We start from the raw sequence: 22,087 nt of genomic DNA, 5'->3' as shown, positions 1-22,087 counted from the left end.
TCCCCCCGTCCCTGTTTTTTACTTCCCCCCACTACCACATTTATCAGATTCTCTTTCTTCCAATAGCTCTTCTCTGACTCCCCACAGCAGCCAGCTATCTTTCCCCTCCTCTTACCCAGAGCACAGCATCTATCTGGCCTTCTGTCTGTCCTGCCCTGTGTTCGTTCTGTCGGGCGCTTGTGTCCTGTTCCCCAGCAGGACCAGCTACTCCTTACTGAGTCCTACACGTGCCTTTGCTACGCAGGCACCTCCGCAGCGCCCACACACCAGGCTCTCGCCTCCTTTCTGTCTAGTACTGCTGCCTGGCTCTCCCAAGCGGCCCACCACGCAGGGAGACCTGTACAGAACACAACGCTGGGGGCCAGATGGTGAGGGGGGCTGGCTGACAGATTCTGACAGAGTCTATGGGCAGGCTGGTGGTTGAGTCAACTTCCTTACTTGCCTCAGAGGCTACCAGACTTGGCTCCACTCTAGGGAGTGACTTCCTTCAGGCTAAATACATCGGGCCCAACTCACCTCCCTCCTTCCCTCCCCTCCCGCACTCATGGCTGACCTTCTCCAAGACAAGTCTGAGACCCATGTTCACCTGGCCTTTTGAGAATGAAAGCCTTTTTCCTCTTGCCCATGTCCTCTCCATGCTTGACAGAAGGCTACTCCCTAATTCCAGATTCTTCTGGCTTCTCTGAATTTCTTGCCTGCCTCAGTGAGTCCTTCTCCTTTTCCTCCCTGGCCCAGTAGCCCTCACTCCTCTCCTCCTTTTTCCTCGCAAGCCACTGACCTGGGTACCATTTATATTCTAATCTGAGCCCTGCTCTTGACTTGCTGTGTTACCTTGGACAAGTTACTTTCCCACTCTGGGCCTCAGTGTTCACATCTATGAAAGGAGGCAGCTGGACTAGATGGTGAGTGGCTGTCCTGCTGAGCCCTGCGATTCTTTCTTCCTTTTACAGCTCTGCTCTCCACCTTTCGCCTGTGGGCTCCTCTCTCAGGCCTTCTCTCCCAGGGTAGGCCTGCCCTGGCCCCAGGAGAGCTATGGCTCCAGCTCCCGTTCCCTGTCTAAGCGACCAGCCCTGGGCCTCCTCCCCAGCTCTGGCCCCAGCTCCGCTCCATGTGGCCCGTCTGAGAGGCTGGCCCCAAGCCCGGGGGCAACTCCACATTTCTCTGTTTTTCCTTTTTTTTTCTCTCTTTCCCGGAGTTAACAAGAAGCAGATGTGGCGCACGATGGTTGGAGAGGTGGGGGGAGGAAGGGGGAGGCTGGACCGCCAGCCAGACAGGGGGGAAGGGAGGGGAGTGAGGGAGAGAGAGAGGCGGGAGGCCAGGGCCCGCCCCGAAACCACTCTTGCGCCTCTGAGCAGCCACAGGGGCAAAGCCCTGTCACCCTCAGGATCCAGTCATTGGGGAAAAGCGATAGGGAGGCCAGAGGAGGGCCAGCTGGGGCGAGGGGGTGGAGGCCCAGGAAGCAGCATCTGAGAGGGCCAGGGACCAGGCACAGGAGGCCGGGGGGCACAGAGAACAAACCCCCTTCAGAAGTGGAGAAGAGGAGAGCGGAAGGAACCGAGCGAGGGACAGATAGGAGCCTGAGGAGGAAAGAGGAGGGGGAGAGGGGTCAGGCCAGGCGGCCAAGGAGGAGGCGTGCGGCTGGGGGCTGCCGGCAGGAAGCTGGGGACAGGACCTGCTGTCCCTCGGATCCGCGGCGTCCCCCGCTCCAGGCAGAGGCGCCGGTGGTCAGGCCAGGATGTGCCTCTGAGGGCCACCACGGAGCGCCCCCGCCATGGCCCCCGGAACCCTCTGGAGCTGCTACCTCTGCTGCCTGCTGACCACAGCCGTGGGGGCGGCCAGCTACCCTCCTCGCGGTTACAGCCTCTACACTGGGAGTGGCGGGGCCCTCAGCCCTGGGGGACCCCAGGCCCAGAGTGCCCCCCGGCCTGCCAGCCGCCACAGGTAAGAGTCTGGGCCCCAGCCCGAGGCTGGAGGTAGGTGGGAGGGTGGGTGAGAAGGTGTGTATCCTGGCCCCGACCTTGGGTCCGCTCTTCTGGGCTGTCCCCGCCTGGGGCAGGGAAGGGGGAAGAGGAAACCCATCCGCCAGGTGCTCTTCACATGCCCGCCTTCCTTCAGGGCACTTCCAGGGCCCCCTGAAGAGCTAGGTCCCCCCTCAACCTCAGGGAGATCTGCTTCCACGTTAGGCGCCCAGGGAAACTACCCTGAGGGACACCAGCCAGGCCTTCCTGCCAGCCGCCAGCTGCATACCAGCCTGGGATTCTCGGCAGACCTCTCATTCCTCTCTAGGGCTCCCTCAGCCCCATCCAGTAACCCACGCTTCTGACGCCGCTCCTCTGCTCCCTGTGGCTCTCCAGCCGACACGGACCAGAGACTGGCGCGAATGGGGCCAAGAGTGTAGAACGTCGAGCCCCAAGGTGGGCAGCGCTCATCAATGGCCTATTCTCTCCTTAACCCTGAGCTGGAGCCCTGCCTCCCCGTCCTCTCCCCTGAGTGGTGGGTGGAAGCCAGCATCCAGGGGATCACCAGGGGCCCTGGCCAGTCGGTTCACACAGGCCACGCCAAGCTGGGGGTTGAGACAGAGGGACACGAATGAATGTGTGGATTCAGAGGCTCCCCACGTGCCCCCAGCCACGAGGATCAACATCTCGTGGTTGTGGTTTTGCATCTACATCTCCTGTCCCCATCTTGAAAAGTCTTTATTGACTCCTGCTGCACAGGAAGGTGGGGGGGCGGGGAGCCGCCCCTGCCAAAGCCCTGGCTCCCACCGTTCCCAGGGGCCCTTCATGTTTTGACCCTCCCTCCGCCCCTCTGGTAGCCCCCTGGGCCTTCCTTGGGGGTATGTGTCTCTGGATCTTGGGCCCATGTGGGGTTGTATCTGCAGGAACTGGTGTGCCTACGTGGTGACCCGGACAGTGAGCTGTGTCCTTGAGGATGGAGTGGAGACCTTCATCAAGCCTGACTACCAGCCCTGTGGCTGGGGCCAGCCCCAGTGTTCCCACAGCATCATGTGAGCACCTCCCCCTGCCAAGGGATGTGCACTTGGCTGGGGCTGGGCTAGGGCGGCCAACTGGGGGCATTTGTACCAAGCAGGTAGCAAGGGGCAGGACTGGGGGCTTCAGTCACAGCCAGCTGAGGAGATGCTGAGGCAGCAATTTGGCTGGTGGAATACTGAGGGCAAACTTACCTGGACCACCCTGCCAGCCCCTGGAATGCCTTTTCCGGGCTGGGTCACAGTCAAGGAGAGGAGTTCAAAGTTCCAGCACAGGACAAGGGGAGGAAGAGTAGGGATTTGGCCCTTGGCCAACACGCTGACAACTGTCAACTGAGCAAGGCCACATGCTGGTCAGTAAGGGGGACCCAGCCTGAGGGACAGGTCTAGTCCACCAGCGGCTGCTCATCTCTGAGGACAGGGGCCGGGATCACTACAGGACAGGGAGGAGTCAAGAGGCCTCCCTCTGCCTCTCCCAGGTACCGCAGCTTCCTCCGCCCTCGCTACCGCGTGGCCTACAAAACAGTAACGGATATGGAGTGGAGGTGCTGTCAGGGGTACGGGGGCGATGACTGTGCCGAGGGCCCTGCCCCGGCGCTGGGCCCTGCACCCACCACGCCGCGCCCCCGGCCCCGGCCCGCCCGCCCCAACCTCTCGGGCTCCAGTGCGGGCAACCACCTGAGTGGACTGGGTGGGGAAGGTGAGTACCGGAGCTGCTGGGGAGAGGAGGGGAAGGCGGTGCTGGGGGAAGCGTGGGCCAGGCTGCTGCGGGGAACCCCTGCTCCAGGTCAGAAGAGGGGACAGAAGGGAGTTAATGAGATCCCTTCCCATGCATGAGAGCGAGAGCGAGTGAGAGAGAGAGAGAGAGAGAGAGAGAAGAGAGAGGGAGAATATGTCTGTGTCCGTGTGTGTGTGTGTGTGTGGTGTGTGTGTGTGTGTGTGTGTGTGTGTGTGTGTGTGTGTGTGTGTGTGTGTGTGTGTGTGTGTGTGTGTGTGTGTGTGTGTGTGTGTGTGTGTGTGTGTGTGTGTGTGTGTGTGTGTGTGTGAGTGACAGAGAAGAGAGATTGAGTGGAGACCCAGAGAAAAGGACGGCAGAAAAAGAGAATGTGCTTGTTCACGCCCACGTGTAGCCAAGATACTTCCTAGTTGGGAACAGCTGCGGAGGAAGGGGGACTTCCTTGGAGAAGCTTGGTCCAAGGGGATAGACAGATGAGACTACAAGTCCTAGCATGCACTGCAGCCAACTACAGGTCCCAGGCCCCTCGGTGGCCTCTGGAGACTACAGGTCCCAGAATGCAGCAGTCCCCGTTGCCCGGCACTGCAGATGTGCTGTGTTTGCCTGCCAGGGAGATAGCTGTGCTGTAATTATGGAAACAGGAACTTCTGGCTGATTCTCCGACCATCCAGCCAGCTCCCCCGCAGCTCGCCTCAGAGCCCTGTTTGTCCCTGTAGTGCTGTGGAGAGGTTCCTACCCCACGTCCGCATTTCACTCACCCTGAGGGAAGGACCTAGTGTCATTCCCTTTTTTCAGATGTTGGAACAGTTTCCATAAAGTTAAGAGGCATTCTGGAAGGTGGAAAGGACCTGGCCTTGGTGGTCTGATGGACGACCTGGGTTTGAAACTTGGCTCTGCCACTTATTAAACTTGTAATCCATGGCCCAGTTAATTAACCTCTCTGGTCCTCTGTTTCCCAGTCTGTGAAATGGGAAGAACTAATGGTATTTGCACAATGGAGTTGCTGGATGCGGGAAGGAGCCATGGTACACATGTGGCTTAAAGGCATTCAGTGAATGGAGTTTCCTACCATCTTTTCTTGCCCAAGTCATGCAGCTAAGGAATGGCCACATCAGCTGGGACCTCTGCTCTCTTGTTGGAGCTGGGGAGCGCAGGACCTAGGAGGTAGGCACTGAGCTCTGAGGCCTAGCCCCTCGACCTTATGCCTTCCCCTCTCTGCCAGGACCTGGGGAGTCACAAAAGGTGCAGCAGCTGGAGGAGCAGGTGCAGAGCCTGACGAAGGAGCTGCAGGGCCTCCGGGGTGTCCTGCAGGGACTGAGTGGGCGCCTGACGGAAGACGTCCAGAGAGCTGTGGAGATAGCCTTTAATGGGAGGCAGCAGCCCGCAGATGCAGCTGCCCGCCCCGGTGTGCACGAAACCCTCAGCGAGATACAGCAGCAGCTGCAGCTCCTGGACAACCGCGTCTCCACCCACGACCAGGAGCTGGGCCATCTCAACACCCATCACAGCGGTGGTGGCGGCAGCGGTGGCAGCAGGGCTCTGGGCCCAAGCCCGGCCCCTCCCGGCCACAGCGAGGAGCTGCTGCAGGAGCTGGAGCAGCGGCTGCAGGAGTCCTGCTCTGTGTGCCTGGCGGGGCTGGATGGCTTCCGCCGGCAGCAGCAGGAGGACAGGGAGCGGCTGCGAGTGCTGGAGAAGCTACTGGCCTCCGTGGAGGAGCGGCAGCGGCAGCTCGCTGGGCAGGCCCTGGGCCGCTGGCCCCCTCCGGAGTGCTGCCCTCCAGAGCTGGGCCGGCGACTGGCTGAACTGGAGCGGAGGCTGGATGTGGTGGCTGGCTCGGTGACAGTGCTGAGCGGGCGGCGAGGCGCCAACCTGGGAGTAGCAGCTGGGCAGGGGGGCCACCCCCCAGGCTATACCAGCTTAGCGTCCCGCCTCGCTCGCCTGGAGGACCGATTCAACTCCACCCTGGGCCCCTTGGAGGAGGGCTGGCGGGGGCTTCCCGGGGGCCTGGGCCACTGGCTGCCTGCTGCCCGGGGCCAACAAGAGAGGCTGGAGGGGCTGCTGGCCAACGTGAGCGGGGAGCTGGGGGGGCGGCTGGCTCTGCTGGAGGAGCAGGTGGCAGGGGCTGTGCAGGCATGTGGGCAGCTCTGCTCTGGGGCCCCAGGCGAGCAGGGCTCCGAGGTCAGCGAGATCCTCAGTGCCTTGGAGCGCAGGGTGCTGGACAGTGAGGGGCAACTGCAGCTGGTGGGCTCAGGCCTGCACAAGCTGGGAGCAGCTGGGGAGTCCCAGCAGGCCACGCTGGAGGGACTGCAAGGGGTCACGGGCCAGCTCCAGGGTCGGGTCAATGCGCTGGATGAGGCGGCTGCAGAGTTCGCACTGCAGCTGAATCTCACGGCGGTGCGGCTGGGCCAGCTGGAGGGGCTGCTGCAGGCCCGTGGGGATGAGGGCTGTGGCGCCTGTGGTGGTGTCCAGGAGGAGCTGGGCCGTCTTCGGGATGGTGTGGAGCGCTGCTCCTGCCCCCTGTTGCCCGCACGGGGCCCTGGGGCCGGCCCGGGTGTTGGGGGACCGAGCCGTGGGCCTCTGGATGGCTTCAGTGTGTTCGGGGGCAGCTCAGGCTCAGCCCTCCAGGCCCTGCAGGGAGAGCTCTCCGAGGTTATTCTCACCTTCAGCTCCCTCAATGACTCACTGCATGAGCTCCAGACCACAGTGGAGGGCCAGGGTGCTGATCTGGCTGACCTGGGAGCCACCAAGGACCGCATCATCTCTGAGATTAACAGGCTGCAGCAGGAGGCCACAGAGCACGCTACAGAGAGTGAGGAGCGCTTCCGAGGCCTGGAAGAGGGACAGGCACAGGCCGGCCAGTGCCCCAGCCTAGAGGGGCGACTGGGCCGCCTGGAGGGAGTCTGTGAGCGGCTGGACACGGTGGCCGGGGGACTGCGGGGCCTGCGCGAAGGCCTCTCCAGACACGTGGCTGGGCTCTGGGCTGGGCTACGGGAAACCAACAGCACCAGCCACACACAGGCCGCCCTGCTGGAGAAGCTGCTAGGGGGGCAGGCCGGCCTGGGCAGGAGGCTCAGCGCCCTTAACAGCTCCCTGCTGCTCCTGGAGGACCGGCTTCACCAGCTCAGTCTGAAGGACCTCACTGGTGAGGGGGCAAGAGGAGGCACGGGGTGGGGGCACTCCTTTCAAGTCCTTTCTTTCTCCTCCCCTGACCCTGCGACAGCCCAGCTTTAACCTCATCCACTTTCTCCTTGCCCTGCCCAGCATGAATTGCAGATCCACCTCTGTCCCAGGGCTTGGTTTGTCCACAAGAGATGATCCAAGGTCCCAGCTCCCCGCCCTCCCCTGACGGCTCAGACAGGCCTGTGGGTGGAGGAGGGGTGCTGCTCTGCCGGCTAGGTACCCAGCATGGGCAGCGAGGGGCCCCATCACCCTGTCCCTGGATCCACCACCTTCCCTGTCCTTTGGAAACTCCTTTTTAAGGCTCTCCTTCAACTTAGTTTTGTCACTGTAGGTCCTGCAGGTGAGGCTGGGCCACCAGGGCCTCCCGGGGTAGAGGGACCCCCAGGCCCTGCCGGACCTCCGGGACCTCCAGGCAAGGATGGACAAAAGGGGCCCATCGGACCACCAGGTATGTGGGCTGAGATCCTTGCTGCAGCCAGGGCTACTCCCAGCCCCAACCCCGGCTGCCCCGGGCTTGACATTCTACTCTGAACCGGACAGAGAAGGGGGGGAAAGAGGCAAGGAACTGGGGCTGCTACATGGCTGACAGTGACTAGGAGCTAGGATAGTCACTGTGTTGGCCAGTTAGCTGTGGTGGCCTCACTGCTGTGTTGAAGACGATGCCTGAGCCTATAAGGTTGAACAGAATGGACCCTATCTGTTCCTCCTTTTCTTGATACGCCCAGTTCTGTTTTGGAGTCTGCATAGCACCTAGCACAGTGGGAAAGCAGATGTTTGCTGAGTGACTTAGCGAGAGCTGCCCTACTTCTCACAGCTCCCTTTTTTCTTCCCACAGGTCCCCAAGGTGAACAGGGTAAGTTCCTCTCATTCAGTGCTGGAGGGCGGGGAACTGAACTAGGATTTGGAGGATGGAAGGCCTCAGACAGCCCTGGGGGTAGAGACCCAGGAGGGGAAGGGGGCTGGGCAGCCCTGCACTGAGCGTCCACTCTGACACTCTCCCTACCCCACCTAGGAGCAGAGGGGGCACCAGCAGCCTCTGTGCCCCGGGTGGCCTTTTCAGCTGCCCTGAGTTTGCCCCGCTCTGAACCAGGCACAGTGCCCTTTGACAGAGTCCTGCTCAACGATGGGGGCTACTATGATCCAGAGACTGGTAAGCCTGGGAGTGGGCAGCTGGGCACTGGGGGGAATGGGGGAGGCTGTGCAGTGATATGTCCCCATTCTTGCCGTTTCAGACAAGCTGAGTCTTTTCATTCTCTGGTTTGGGGAGACCCCTATTCTCTCCTTCATTTATTCATTCTCACCACAGCTTGGACTGGGGGGTGAGGTGGGGAGGGGAAAAGCCGGGGAGGGGAAAAGCCGATCATTCCACAGCTCTTTATGGGGGCCTCTTCTTGCCCAGGCACTGTTTTAAGTGCTGGGGATGGGGAAATGAACAAAACACTGGTTTCCCTGCCGTCCGTGGAGTTCTAGTAGAAGAGAGGTGAAAAGACCCAGAGGGTCCCTCCGCACGTAGTCCAGGAGTTCTGCAAGGGCTCCCGGACACCTTCACGGCCCCTGCCACCTGTCTCCCTCCTGATTGCCACTGTTGTCCCCAGGCGTGTTCACGGCGCCTATAGCCGGACGCTACTTGCTGAGCGCGGTGCTGACTGGGCACCGGCACGAGAAAGTGGAGGCCGTGCTGTCCCGCTCCAACCTGGGCGTGGCCCGCATAGACTCCGGTGGCTACGAGCCTGAGGGCCTGGAGAATAAGCCGGTGGCCGAGAGCCAGCCCAGCCCGGGCGCCCTAGGCGTCTTCAGCCTCATTCTGCCGCTGCAGGCCGGGGACACGGTCTGCATCGACCTGGTCATGGGGCAGCTGGCGCACTCGGAGGAACCGCTCACCATCTTCAGCGGAGCCCTGCTCTACGGGGACCTGGAGCTAGAACAGGCATAGACAGGGAGCCGGGCCCCACCGGCCCGAAGTGTCTACGCCGGCCAAACAGCCAGCGGGGGTGGGGTGGGGGTGGGCTCCGGGGCGTCTCGCCTGGGACGGGGCCCCGACCCGGGGCAAGCTGCAGTCTCTGTACCCGCCGCAGCAGCGCAGGCGCCCAGAGCAGCGTCCTTCCCACGGTCGGAGTGCGCCGGGTCGGGGACTCTGGGGTCTCCTCGTCCAGACTTTTGGCCTGATCGCCGTCCCTGCAAGACTCGGACTGCGGAGGAGCTAATCCTCGCACACTTTGCTCCCCCAACTGGCCTCTAGGCCGAATCCCTGGGCTCCGGGACTCTCTCGAGGGGGCTCCGGCCCCCACCGCCATACTAAACTATTCAGGAATAAAGACACTTGGGTTTTCTAAAAAAAAAAAAAAAAAAACTAAACAAGCTGTCTGCTCTACTATGTGTTCAGGGGTAGATAGGCGTATACAGGGGACGGGGTGAGGGAGCCCCGGGTTCCGGACCCTGCTCGCGTCCTCCGCTTTGGCAGGGGTAGCTCTGCCTGCACTTGCACTGGACGCGCAGGCGAGAAGTGCGCCCGGGGCTTGGAGCGCTAGCCGGGCCCCACTACGGGTCGCGCCTTTTCCGCCGGCGTCCGCCAGAGGGCGCTGGGAGACGAGACCGCGGCGCCGCTGGGCGGTGTCTTCCGTCACGTGACCTCCGCCGCTCATCTTGCGTGCTCCAGCTGCTCAGCGGCGGAGGCGAGGCCTCGAGCTGGGATTGGCTGGGTCTCGGGGGCGGGGCGGGACAGCGGGGACCGCGCCAGCCGCGGCTCTGGATGCCGGGGTCCGGGCCGCAGCTGCGAGGCCAGACTCAACACCGCGGGCCTAGAGTCTGGAGAGGGAGCCGCGGGTGCAGGAGAGGGCGGGACAAGCGATGCCTTTCTGCTGCACTTTCTCTTGGCATTCATGAGGTTGCCTAGCTGCGCTTCAGAGAGATTTGTATTAGCTCGGAGTCCGTCTGACAAGTGAGGAAACTGAGGGCGAGAATTTGAAGGCGTAGCCATCTCCTGGGCCACGCAACCTGCTAAGGGGAGGCCAGGGACCAAGACCGCGGGGTCTGCACTCCCAGGCCCGCTGGGGTCGATGCGCGTGGGGAGCAAGAGCCCGGCTCCGTCCTCTGCACCTCGCCGCTGCAGGAGGCTCCTTGGAGGAGGAGCTCGGGACGCGGAGGAGGAGCCAGTACAGACTCTGGGAGCTGGGACACGATTCTCCGGGATAAGAGGCAGAGCCCGGGAGGAACCCCGTCAGCCGAGCGGGCAGAAATCTCCGGGAGCAGCATCATGGAAGAGAAACAGATTCTGTGCGTGGGGCTAGTGGTGCTGGACATCATCAGTGTGATGGACAAATACCCGGAGGAGGACACGGACAGCAGGTAGGGGCGCCCGGGCCCCTCGGAAACCCTAGGGGCCGCTGCAGCCCCGCGTTGTGCCAGGCGGCCAAGACTACAGGGCTGCGGAGCAGGGGGTGGGGGGGCCGGGGGGCCCGCAGCGAGGCCTTGAGAGTCGCCTTGGGAGCTGGTGCCCCCTGCCCTCTGCCCGGGACCTGGGGAAAGAATTGAGGCCTTTAGTAGTAAGATCCAGGCTTTGGATAGCGTTGTGTTCTCCAGTTCCCATTTCAACCCTGGGACCGTGTCAGACATCATTATCCCCATTTTACCGAGTAGGCTAAGCAAGTAAAGACCCTGAGGGACGCAGTTATTTATCCACGGGCACACAGCTAGGAAGGTGCAGAACCAGTTTTTTTCTTTTTAACGAGAACTGTGCACTTGCCTATCACCAGCATTTACTTCTAATTTATTTACCACATATATATCTCATCTGTGTCTTTAAAAAAATTTTTTTGAGGTAGCTTACAATAAGAAGTATGTGCAGTTAGACTGTTCAAGAACTTTCAAAACCATGGTGTTCAAGCTTCCCTGTAGCTCGGGGCTTGCTGGCACGGCAGGCAAATTTGGAGATGCTGTGAGTTATGGGTAGAGCTGGTTCATGAGCCACACAGACCTTCCCCTGGTGCCGAATTCCAGAAGTTTACCAGAAGTCCTTTTTCCAATACTCAGTGAACAGCATAGTAGAAGAGACCCTTCTTGGTTGTCTGGTAGAAGTTGAAAAGTCATTTGTTGGTTCCCGTATTTACTCTTGATCACCCTTACACTGTGATCCCGAGACACTGTTGTGTGGTGGAATCCGTGGCTGTCTCTTGGTGCAGTCTAGTGCTCAGAATACGGACAAGAACTGCTTCTTGGCCCTCACTTGTCTCAGCTAAGAACCGGATAAAAGGCGAGTTCAAGATTGAACTCGGGAAGGACACTACAGCAACCACAGCCAGGAGGCTCACTGAGGGGTGAGCCCCCGGCATTCTTCAGGCCGTGGGTCCACACAGCACTGTCACAGGCATTGTTACATAGTTTCCTCACAGCAGCCCATGGGAAGCGTGTAAGGATCAGTTGCTCCTCTCTTTAGAGATGAGGAACCTAAGGATTTGGAGAAATTAGACAGTTTCTGTAAGGGGCCACGTAGTTGATGAGTGGCAGAGTGGTGGTCACAACTCAAGCGTCCTGATGCTAGTGTTCCAGCCCTCCGCCCTCTCTAGTGCTCCCTGTTCCTTTTTTTTTTTTTTTTTTTTTTTGCGGTACGCGGGCCTCTCACTGCTGTGGCCTCTCCCGTTGCGGAGCACAGGCTATGGACGCGCAGGCTCAGCGGCCACAGCTCACAGGCCCAGCCGCTCCGCGGCATGTGGGATCTTCCCGGACCGGGGCACGAACCCGTGTCCCCTGCATCGGCAGGCGGACTCTCAACCACTGCGCCACCAGGGAAGCCCCTCCCTCCCTGTTCCTTGGCTGCTGCCCGCCTCATGGAGTTGACCCTTTGCTTTGGGCTGCTTTGTTTGCCAGAGGTGACAGCCCCTGGCAAAAGGTGCAGGGACAGTGGGAGGAGGCACAGGGTATGCTGCTGTGTGGACCTAGCCCACCTACCAAGGTCAAGCCAGCCCCAGGACTTGGTGTCCAGTGAGGAGTCAAGTTTACTTTCCGGAGAACAGTGCAAATTCTGGGGCTCCAGTTTCTCTAGGAACTGTGGAGGACCTCCAGGGGACCCAGAGCACTTGCTCTGCTGGAGCTGAGTCCCGGTGCCTTTGAGCTTACTCATGTTGGAAGGCTGGGACAAGAGCCTGCTGGTCCACCCTGACGGGAGCTGGTTCCGACGCTGGGCACGAAGCAAGGCGCCTCTCTGAAGAGACCCTCTGTGCTTCCTGCGCTTTAGGGAGTATCTTCCTGCTCCCCCAGACCCATGGCTCTGCTCCTCTGTGGAGCAGTTTGGTTGTCCACAGGGCCTCTCTCCTGTGCTCCCATCCCACCCAGCCCAGCTCCTGGACTCTGTGTTGCCTCCCCGATGGGCAAACCTGAGTGGGGACACAGTCCTTCCCAGCATCTGAGCCCCACCTTTCCCAGGCTCTCTCCATAGGCAGCCGAGAACTGCCACCTGGAACTCGGCCAGACCCCTGAGGAATGGCCCTGCCTCCCAGAGTCCTGGCTGAGAAGGACCTTCCGGAAAGCATCTTCATGCTCAGCAGAGCATTTCTGCACAGAAAGTTGGGTGTCAATATAACTTTGAAGGGTTTCCACAGAGTAGAACTGTGTACCCTTTCTCTGAAGCCTCAGCAAGCTGGGACCCAACTACTTTCCATTCAGAAACCACTTGCAGTGGTTTAGGGTCAGGAGACCCGGGTTCTGGTATCAGCTTTGTCATTAACTGTTGTTGGGACCTTGAGCAAGTCCAGTCCCTCCAGGCTTCTCCTCTCTTCTCTACATGAAAATTTCTCTAAAGCTCATAGCTTGAGAAATGTTTGACCTTTTGCGGATTAGTATCCTTCTTTCTAATGAGATCATGGTCCCCTTTTCCCAAGGCTGAAGGGAACTTCAAGGTTAAGCTTTGTGTACAAATATACCCTAGCCTAAAAATTCTACTTCATTCATTTCTCTTAATTAGTAGTTCTTCGGTACTTGTTCCCCTTATCATAAGCTGCCACAGTTATTATTATCCTTTTTGGAACTGGAAGCATAGAAATAACAGCCTGTACTGTTACCTCACAGTATTATTGGAGCACAAATGAGAAATCATTCAGGTTCTCTGACCATGTATGCATGAGTTATCATTTTTGTTGTTGATGATGACAATGAAGCCCTTTAGGTGTATCTTGACTTAGTTTCCTTTTGTTAGATTTTCAGTAAAGATGGAGAAAAAAAAAAGGTAACTATGCACCGTGATGGACGTGTTAACTAACCTTATTGTAGTAATCACTTCACAAAATATATGTATATCAAACTCATCACGTTGGGGCTTCCCTGGTGGCGCAGTGGTTGAGAGTCCGCCTGCCGATGCAGGGGACGTGGGTTCGTGCCCTAGTCAGGGGAGATCCCACATGCCGCAGAGCGGCTGGGCCCGTGAGCCATGGCCACTGAGCCTGCGCGTCCGGAGCCTGTGCTCCACAACGGGAGAGGCCACAACAGTGAGAGGCCCGCGTACCAAAAAATTAAAAAAATAAAAAATAAATAAATCATCACATTGTACACCTTCAGCTTTCAGAACGTTATATGTCAATTATATCTCAATAAAGCTGAAAAAAAAAGGAGAAACAAACAAAAATGGAGAAAAACTGGTCTTCACTCAGTGATCTTTTTAACTTTTGTCATCATAAAAGTTACCACACACAACTTTCTTAAATGATCAGTGTCCGGGTTTGCTTCCTGTCTTAATTATTTTAATCTGAGTTATTACTGAAGTGGTCTCTCCTAAGACAGGAGCAGCAGGAGATTTGCCACCTTTGAGAAGAGGCAGCTCTCAGGAGGAGGCTTGGTGGGGGGTCCCTGTAACAGAGGAGGAAGTAACCCAAAGTCAGTGAGACCCTCAAATTGTGATGGGCCCAAGTGAGTGCTTTCCTGATGTCATAAGAATAGGTGAAAGATAGAAATGAATCACTGTGAACTTGAATTTAGCCTGGGCTGGGGAATAGCTGAGCCTCTTCCCTTTGCTGAGCCTAAGGCTGGCCTGGATGCTTTCTGAGGGGAATCGCCTGGCTTTTACATCCTGTGGGCCCTACTCAGGGCTCAGCCCTGCTTATCCCAGCCCCAGCCTGCTGGAGCTGCAGGGACCCTCCTTGTGTTTTGCAGGTGCTTGTCCCAGAGATGGCAGCGTGGAGGGAACGCATCCAACTCCTGCACTGTCCTCTCCCTGCTTGGAGCCCCCTGTGCCTTCATGGGCTCGCTGGCCCCGGGCCACGCTGCCGAGTAAGTGGAGGGAGCAGGGGAGGGTGGCCCATAGGGTGGGGGGAGAAGAAGGAAGCCTTGGCCCTGGGTGGGCAGTCTCTGAGAAATGGTTTGTGGCCACCAGAAATGGGTGGGGCGTGGGGAGTGGAGTACCGGCATCCCAGACCCTCCCTGGTGTGGCTTATCTGCTGCTCAGTTGTTAATGCTGCTGCTGTTAAAGGTTTCATTTTCACAGCCTGTTTCCTTGGCCAGTCCCTGGAGCCTGCTTCGGCTTCCCACCTTCTCCTTCCTTGTTTCCAACAGACTGTCTGCGGTGGATGTGACTTTGCCCTTCTCAAGTCCCTAATCCTGCCTGTCCTTTTGGCAGAAGGCAGTTAGGGACATGCTGTACCTGCCCTCTCTCAGGGATGTCCTGCATCCACGGTCCCAGGGTCCAGGCCTGCAGTTTCTTTCCCAGCTGAGGGGGCAGGGCCAGTGATTGTGTCCCCGTTGTTCACTGAAGCAGCGAGAGCTCCCTGCCCAAGGACACCCCAATGCCACGTGCTAAAGCTGGGCCCAGACCCATGCCTCCCAGCTCATCGGCTAGGAGGCTGCAGCCCGTAGTGGCCCACACGCTTCCTCTATGTTGGCTGCTGCAGGGACCCAAGAGCCCTTTGACCCCTGGCACTGCCGACTCAGCAAGCGCTTATCAGGCGGTGAGGCCCACTTTGCCCACTGTGGGCACAGGGGCAGGCTGCCAGGTTGCTGGCCTGTAAAGCACAGCCCTTTGAACCCTGGTTTGAGCGGGGCTGGTGCCAGAGCCCAGCCCCAAGCCGCAGCCAGATTCCCTTCCTTATGAAGTGGCACGAGAGCCTGCCCTGTGATGTGGGACAGAGGGAGCCGGAGCCAACAGCTGCTCACTTGTCAGCCCTCGTCAGCAGCTGCCTTCCCTCCCAGCTAGAGCAAGACCGTGCCTCTTGCTTTGGGGTGGTGGACCCACCTTTGTGTGGCAATCATGCTGATAGCTGGGCCATTCCGAATTCTCCCCATGTGTTCAACAAACACTGAATGAGCACCTACCATGTGCCTGGCACTGTGGGTGCAAAAAGTTATTTGGCAAAAACCAAATCATATTCTCCATGCTGTGGGAAAGCTACTATTTAAAGGATCCTTGAGACGTAAGGCAAGGAATGATGCCCCGATGTGGTACCTCTATACAGATCTGTATTGTCCAGCCTTGGTGTTGCCGAAAGTGGGGTTCAGCCATAGTGAGAAAGGCCAGGATGGTGGCTGGACTGCTGGGCGTAGTGGCCACAGCTCATTTCCAAAGAGCTGGGAGGGATGGGTGGCCTCCTTGTTCGGCTGGTACAGTCTTCCTGAAGGGCCACCCCCCGGCTCACTCTGATTGGAGGGGATTCTGAGCGAGAGTCCTGGACCCGGTCCATACTGAGGGGCCTCAGGCACTGAGAGGGCTTGCCACTGTGGAAGGAGCGGGCAGTGAGCAGGGCCACCGAGGCAGCACCACTTCCTGGCTGGGCATCGTGGAGGCAGGTGTAGAAGGAGAGGAATCACCTTAGGACTGGAAGGACTTCAGAGAGTGGAGTACCATGGGGATAAGCAAGCAGAGGGCACCTGGGGGACGAAGTATCACCTTGGTAATTATTAATACTGCCTGGGCCTTGCGTGATGCGGGCCACAGTGCCCTCACCTGCTAGGTTCAAACAGGGTGCATGTTCTAGGTCCCACATCTACCCCATCTAGCTTTATGAACGTGAGCAAATCCTTTCCAGCTTAAGTCAGATTGAAGGACAGGGTCAGGGTTGGAGTTTGCTTCAGTCAGGACCTAAAACAATGTCCCTTAGGGTTTTTCTCACTAAGCTCCAGCCATGCTCTCCTGCCTCTCCTGCCTCCACACAGCTTGTGACAGTGACTCCCAGTCCCATCCTAGCCCCTGTGCTTGCACCCCAGGGTCCCCGGTGGCCCTGCCACCTACCCTCCAGTCCCCAAACCCCCGTCGAACTGCGCCTCCCCGGGTTACTCCGCCCTGGCAGTTTTGTCCTGGACGACCTTCGCCGCTATTCCGTGGACCTACGCTACACGGTCTTTCAGACCACGGGCTCCGTCCCCATTTCCACAGTCATCAGCAGCGAGGCCAGTGGTAGCCGCACCATCATACATGCCTACAGGTTTGTACATCTGTCTGCGCCTTGCCAGCCGCCGCCGCCATTGCCGTCACTCAGCTCCCAGAGCAGGACCCTCTCTCCAAGACCCGCGTGCTCCGGCACCGCTCCCCACCCCACGGGAGGTCCAGGCCCCTGGTAGCCTCTAATCTGTGTCTCCTTGCCCTTCCCTTGGCTCGGGCTCCACCCCAAGCTTCCTGGTGGCTGACTTCAGGCAGCGGGGCGTGGACGTGTCTCAGGTGGCCTGGCAGAGTAGCGGGGAAGCCCCGTGCTCTTGCTGCATCGTCAACAGCTCCAATGGCTCCCGTACCATTGTGCTCTACGACACGTAAGGCCCCCTGGCCTGCCCTGCCACAGCCCACCAATTAGCTCCCTCACTTGCCACATGGGCAGCCCACTTGCCCACCCTCTGTGGCCTCTCTCTTTGTACCAGAAATTGTCCCTATGCCAAACTGTTCAGTGATTTCGGAATTGTTCTCAATTAGGGGAGAAGTGAGGTGGGAAGGAATGGGCTTTGCTCTGCCTGGCGACTTGACCTTGGTCAACACCAAGGATGGGCGGGCAGGCCTGTGCAAACTGTAATTTATGATGTGATTCCTCCATAATCAGCCAATCAGCAGCCTGGGTGTGAGTATGGGGAAATTGTTCTGAGGACAGAGGGATGGGAGATGTGATTCAAACCATCTTGAGCCCTGAAGGGGGCCCACTGGGGTTTCCAGGGTCAGCCCCAGAGTTGCCAGCCTGCAGCATGGCACCAGGAGCTGAGGTTTGGGTGTTCGAAAGAGATGAGCAACCCCAAAGGTCCCAGCATAATGAAGCCAGACCAAATGCCACACACCACTCAAAGCCATTGCTGAAGGAGAGAAGGGGAACACTGGTTCAGCAGAACAGGGCCATCTGACGTGTTGCTAACCTCGGGCAGCGCAGGGGCATCCCTTTAGGGTCCCAAGCTTCCAGGCAGAGACCCCTTCTCATCTCTCCCAGATTCCCTCCTGAAAAATCTCAAGAGGTTTAGTTTACTGAGAAACTAGGGTGTGCCAAGTACTCTGTTAGGGCAGAGATGGCCCAAGCCCAACTGCCCTGGGGTTCTGACTGTCCCTGCTGCCCAGCATGACCACTGGACCTGCGGGAGGGGCAGTCATCCTAGAACAAGATTTATAACCAGTGGCCCTGGGCTCTTTGTGTCCCAATGAATGAGTGGGTAGGCATACATGCTAGACACGATCTTCCCATTGGGCAACCCTAGTCATCTGCCCATTAAGCAACAATCTGTAGCAGCTTTGATCAGGGACACAACATGGGTATTCACAGGAAGGGAGGGAGAGGAGCTCCAAGGAGAAATGTTTATTGCCCACGGCCTCAGTCCAGGCATATCCACACACATCATCTCCAGCTGCAGCAGGCCTGCGGGGCTAGGGGTTCAGTCCCATTTACTGAAGGGGAAACACCTCAGAAAGGCCACAGTCACCCAGCTAGTTAAATCGAAGTAGGATTTGGCACAGAACATGGAGGGGAGGACACTGGCTGTGTGTAGGTCTCTGGCCAAGGAAGGTCAAGGCAGACCCTTCCCAGGTCTCCACACCTAAGTCGGCCCAAAATAAACTCATTCTCAAGCACCAACCTTGATCCCAGGGCCATAACATGGAGCTGCCAAACTCAGGACAGGGCTGCTGTCACCACTGGGGTGCCTGAACTGAGAGGACCCAGACCCGAGCTCCAGGCAGAATGGCGTGGCCTTTGTAGTTTCCCAGGGCACTGCGTGGTGGTAGCTGTGTGTGCTGCTGGCAAGAGGAATTCTGGGAATTGTAGTCCCTGGTGCTCTGAAAGCATTTCGGGAGATATGGTCTGCAAGGCACGCAGAACTGGTCCCTTGCTTGACATATGTGGTGGTTGAGTTTGCCCTTAGATAATATCACAGCCTCAAACACAGGAAGGGGCATCCTAGGAAACTGCCTGCAGCCCCCTGTGTGGATGGAGCTGAGCAGGGCAAGGAGTGGTCTCGAGTTTAGCCTGAGACAGGGTCTGTCCTGGAGCCAAGCCTCAGAAGCATGTGCTATAGATTCAGCTTCCTGCCATGCTGCAGGCAGCGTCAGGCATAGGGGCCGTAGCAGCCAGTTAGAGATCCTGGCCCTGGCTGACCTCACCATGCCCCTTCTCTGTCCTTTCTGTCCTGCGACTCAGGAACCTACCAGATGTGTCTGCTAAAGACTTTGAGAAGGTTGACCTGACCCGGTTCAAGTGGATCCACATTGAGGCAAGCCCTGCCCTACCTGTGTTTTGAGGGCCTCAACCTGCCAGCCCCTCCACATGTTCTGCCTTCTTCTTGGTTTCTTTGAACCATGAAGTACCTTAGAGATCAATGAATCCAACCCCCCTCACCGGCTCTCCATCCTCCTTCTATGTTTTCAGGTGGAAACTAAGGCCCAGAAAGACTGGGTGATTTTCTCAAGGTCACACAGCAGGATGTAGGTGCCAGAAGCAGGGTGCTGGCTCTAGGCAAAGTCTGGTGCTTCCTGTGTTACAGGCTGCCCCACCTCCTCTGGACTTGGCCTCTGGCAGGAGCCTGGCTGTGGGAGGCCTGACCTGTTACCTCTGGGGAGGCAGGAATGGGAGGGCCTGACCCAGCTCCCAAATAAAGGGAACTAGAATCTTCATTCCAAGAGAAGTTTTGGAGTCTAGGTGGGAGGAAACCTTGAGAAGTCCTGAGTTCTAATCCTAGCCCTGTCATTTAATTTATTGTAGGTCCTTAGGAGAGTCTCTCTTTTATTCTTTCGTCTTCTCATCTGAAATGGGAGGGCTGGTCAATAAGGTCTCCAAGGTCCAGAATAGCACTAGAATTTTGAGACTTAGGTTGGGTTTCCGGCCCAGCCTTCCTGGCCCCTCTCCCCCCTCACCCATGGTTCCAGCAGGGAGGGAAGAATGAGGCAGAATGAGACCAGCGCCCAGCGGGTCCTGAGTTGCCTGCCCTGCCCTGCTCTGCCCCAGGGCCGAAATGCATCAGAGCAGGTGAAGATGCTGCAGCGGATAGAACAGCACAACGCCAGGCAGCCTCCAGAGCAGAAGATCCAGGTGTCTGTGGAGGTGGAGAAGCCGCGAGAGGAGCTGTACCAGCTGTTGGGCTACGGAGACGTGGTAAGCATCCCCCATGGCCCCCCACCTTGCCACATCCAGCTTAATTTGGTCCTTAAAGGGAGTCCGAGTGTCCCCTTGTCCTGCCTGTCACACTTAGGGCGGCACTTTGCGGCTTGGTGATATTGGCAGGTGGGGGCAAAGCAGAGGCAGACCTCTAGCTTAGGGCTCTAGTGCAGGCCTCAACAGCGGCCAAGGAGTAGAATTTCTCCAGCCCAGCGGGCGCATAGGTATGAAGGCAGCCAGAGGGCTTGGTCAAGGCCAAGACAGCCAGCCTCAGGGCCAGCCTGCGTGGAAGCCTCCCCTCCCTGGGCCTCCTGTCTTTTCCTCTGTCAAATGACAGGATGGGACTGTTCTCCGAGGTGCCCTCCAGTTCTGTAGGGGGTGAGGGAGGATGGGAAGGGGGCTTGCGCATGGTAAGTGTGGAATGTACGTGGAATCGCGATGATAATCTAGCATCACAGTGGCAGCTCGTTGGGCCTCAGCCTTGGTTGCACGTTAAATGATGTGGATGCCTGAGCCCCACCCTCATTTTTTTTTTTTTTTAATTTGGTTGGTAGAGGTGAAGCCTGGGCTGAAGTATTTTTTTAACAAAACACCCTGGTGATTCTAATATGTAGCTGGTGTTCAGGAAGCTCTAGAACCCCTATCCCTTTGTTTTAAAGATGAAGAAATCAGACCTAGAGGGCATAGCTGTATGCGGAAAGCCAAACAGAACAAAAACCCTCCTGAAAGCCGTGGTTTCACCTGCCAGTTGTAGATTGCGCCCCAAGATGACCTCAAGACTCACTCTGGGTTTTCAATTGTGAGGAAATTCGTTGATCTTAGAATAGGCCGGGGCTTTCGTGTCACAATTTACATGGCTGTTTTCTAGCATATCCTGAGCAAGTATGAAAACATGTTCCTGAGGGACAGCGAGATGCTACTTGGGGTTTAGGTGGCCACGATGGAGGAGCAGGTTGCTGGTAGTGAGGGACAGCTGGGGTAGAGCTCAGCTGACTGTCAGCCTCTCTTCCACTGCCCACAGGTGTTTGTCAGCAAAGATGTGGCCAAGCACTTTGGGTTCCAGTCAGCGAAGGAGGCCCTGAGGGGCCTGTACGGTCGCGTGAGGAAGGGGTGAGCTAGCGGAAGCCAGGCAGCGGCCCGGGTACGGGGAGTGAGGGAGCCTGGCCTCCAGGGTCTGCCCCGGGGAGGGATAATGAGGCTGGGGGCCAGGGCTGGGCTAACACCCAGCTGAGTGGAGGGTGTCACAGGGCTACGCTGGTCTGTGCCTGGGCTGAGGAGGGTGCCGATGCCCTGGGCCCTGATGGACGGCTGCTCCACTCCGACGCTTTCCCACCGCCCCAGGTGGTGGACACTCTGGGGGCCGGAGACACCTTCAACGCATCCGTCATCTTCAGCCTGTCCCAGGGTGAGTACCCCAGCAGCAGGCCCAGGGCCGGGGCCTGCCCCTGCCCAGAAGGCCCGGCTGATCTGGCTGCTCATCCCCCCCTCCAGGGAAGAGCATGCAGGAGGCACTGAGCTTTGGCTGCCAGGTGGCGGGCAAGAAGTGTGGTCTGCAGGGCTTCGATGGCATCGTGTGAGTGCCCTGTGGCAGGAAGCACCGGCTCACATCCCCGCCCCGGGCCAGCAACACTGGCTGCCGTCGCCCTCTCTTCTCTGGCCAGCTGGCATCAGGCTGCCTTGCCCCCCCAGGCAGATGCAGGCTGTGGGAGGGCTCCACCTGTGACCTGGCATCTCACATGGCAGAGCTGCAGAGCAAATAAATCTTCCCCAGAGCCAGCTTCCTTCTGGCAGTCTGTCTTCGATGTCTGAGCTGCTCTGGCTGGGGATTCTGGAGGCTTTGATCCTGCAGTCCTTCGCCCTTTTTTTCTCTAGTCCCCAAATTCACCTCCTGCCCAGGCCCAGAGGAGGGGCCACCCAGACCAGAGCAGCAGGAAGTGCCCTAGGCTTGCCACCAGCTGTGCCCCTGCTGGGGCCCCAGCTCAGGGTAGAGGGCCAGACTTCCAGCCTTCCTGGCGGGGGAGGAGACTTAACCCCTTGCACCCCAGGGAACCTTCCAAATAACCACAAGCCATGAGAAAAGCTCCTCTGGGCCCCAGCTCTGTCACAAGACTCCAGTGGCCACAAGTGTGTCCACATGGCTGAGCCAACCTGACAGGCCAGCGGGCAGGGAGCCTCCTCTGGTTTGGCGGAGCCTCTGCAGTCCAAAAATATCTCCCCAATGACTGACCCCGAGCCTGACCGCCCCCCCTTGGAGCCGCCTTGTGGTTAAGGCGGTGCCTGCGCCACAAATATGACCCGGAATGCAAAGCATTGCTTTCCCTGGGGGAGACCTGGTCTGAGGGCATATGGGAATTGGTGAATTTCCACATGGGAGTTGGGGCAGGGGGGTGAGGCCGTAGAATGTGATAAAAGGTATGGGCTTTAGGCTCAGACAGGCCTGAATTCAAATCTGCCACTTACTTAGCTATGGGACCATGAGTACATTACTGAACTCCATCTTCCCCAATTTCCTCATCTGTCAAATGGTGCTAATTCTGCCTGGTCATAGAATTATTGTGAGGATAAAATCACAATATGTAAAATGACCAGCATGATGCCCAGTGTGTACTAGGTTCTCAATAAATGGTAATTATTAATATTTTCAGGGGTGGGGAG

The 22,087-nt window shown here is 58.2% G+C and overlaps 2 protein-coding genes across 6 annotated transcripts; both read left to right on the top strand.

Moving 5' to 3' along the window:
- Positions 1–1,322: 1,322 nt before the first annotated feature.
- Positions 1,323–9,257, top strand: EMILIN1 (elastin microfibril interfacer 1). The gene is made up of 8 exons (XM_060169476.1): positions 1,323–1,941; positions 2,882–3,007; positions 3,469–3,689; positions 4,948–6,867; positions 7,237–7,353; positions 7,741–7,758; positions 7,918–8,055; positions 8,501–9,257. Exons 1-8 carry the CDS (start codon positions 1,772–1,774, stop codon positions 8,836–8,838), a joined length of 3,048 nt encoding a protein of 1,015 aa, XP_060025459.1. The 5' UTR covers positions 1,323–1,771; the 3' UTR covers positions 8,839–9,257.
- Positions 9,258–9,642: 385 nt separating this feature from the next.
- Positions 9,643–21,210, top strand: KHK (ketohexokinase). 5 transcript variants are annotated; one of them, XM_060169219.1, is made up of 8 exons: positions 9,643–10,250; positions 14,043–14,159; positions 16,169–16,303; positions 18,479–18,551; positions 19,283–19,429; positions 20,454–20,542; positions 20,774–20,837; positions 20,924–21,093. In XM_060169219.1, exons 1-8 carry the CDS (start codon positions 10,159–10,161, stop codon positions 20,945–20,947), a joined length of 741 nt encoding a protein of 246 aa, XP_060025202.1. In that variant the 5' UTR covers positions 9,643–10,158; the 3' UTR covers positions 20,948–21,093. The 5 variants fall into 5 exon arrangements, with proteins under 5 accessions (XP_060025202.1, XP_060025201.1, XP_060025198.1 ...); XM_060169215.1 differs by having other exon boundaries at positions 9,644–10,250; positions 20,680–20,837; positions 20,924–21,210; XM_060169218.1 differs by lacking the exon at positions 16,169–16,303 and having other exon boundaries at positions 20,680–20,837; positions 20,924–21,210.
- Positions 21,211–22,087: the final 877 nt, after the last annotated feature.

Source organism: Lagenorhynchus albirostris, chromosome 13, assembly GCF_949774975.1.
Source record: "Lagenorhynchus albirostris chromosome 13, mLagAlb1.1, whole genome shotgun sequence".
NCBI classification, from domain to species: domain Eukaryota; kingdom Metazoa; phylum Chordata; class Mammalia; order Artiodactyla; family Delphinidae; genus Lagenorhynchus; species Lagenorhynchus albirostris.
Note: the sequence above shows the minus strand (reverse complement) of the source record. Positions and strands in the feature narration are given on the sequence as shown.

Bases quoted from the DNA above. Each gene is read 5' to 3' on its own strand.
- EMILIN1 (XM_060169476.1), top strand. From the start codon at position 1,772: ATGGCCCCCGGAACCCTCTGGAGCTGCTACCTCTGCTGCCTGCTGACC. The intron at 3,690-4,947 runs GTGAGTACCGGA...CCTCTCTGCCAG, and splicing joins GAGTGGACTGGGTGGGGAAG to GACCTGGGGAGTCACAAAAG. The intron at 8,056-8,500 runs GTAAGCCTGGGA...TGTTGTCCCCAG, and splicing joins CTACTATGATCCAGAGACTG to GCGTGTTCACGGCGCCTATA.
- KHK (XM_060169215.1), top strand. From the start codon at position 10,159: ATGGAAGAGAAACAGATTCTGTGCGTGGGGCTAGTGGTGCTGGACATC. The intron at 16,304-18,478 runs GTTTGTACATCT...CCTGCGACTCAG, and splicing joins ACCATCATACATGCCTACAG to GAACCTACCAGATGTGTCTG. The intron at 20,543-20,679 runs GTGAGCTAGCGG...AGGGTGTCACAG, and splicing joins TACGGTCGCGTGAGGAAGGG to GGCTACGCTGGTCTGTGCCT.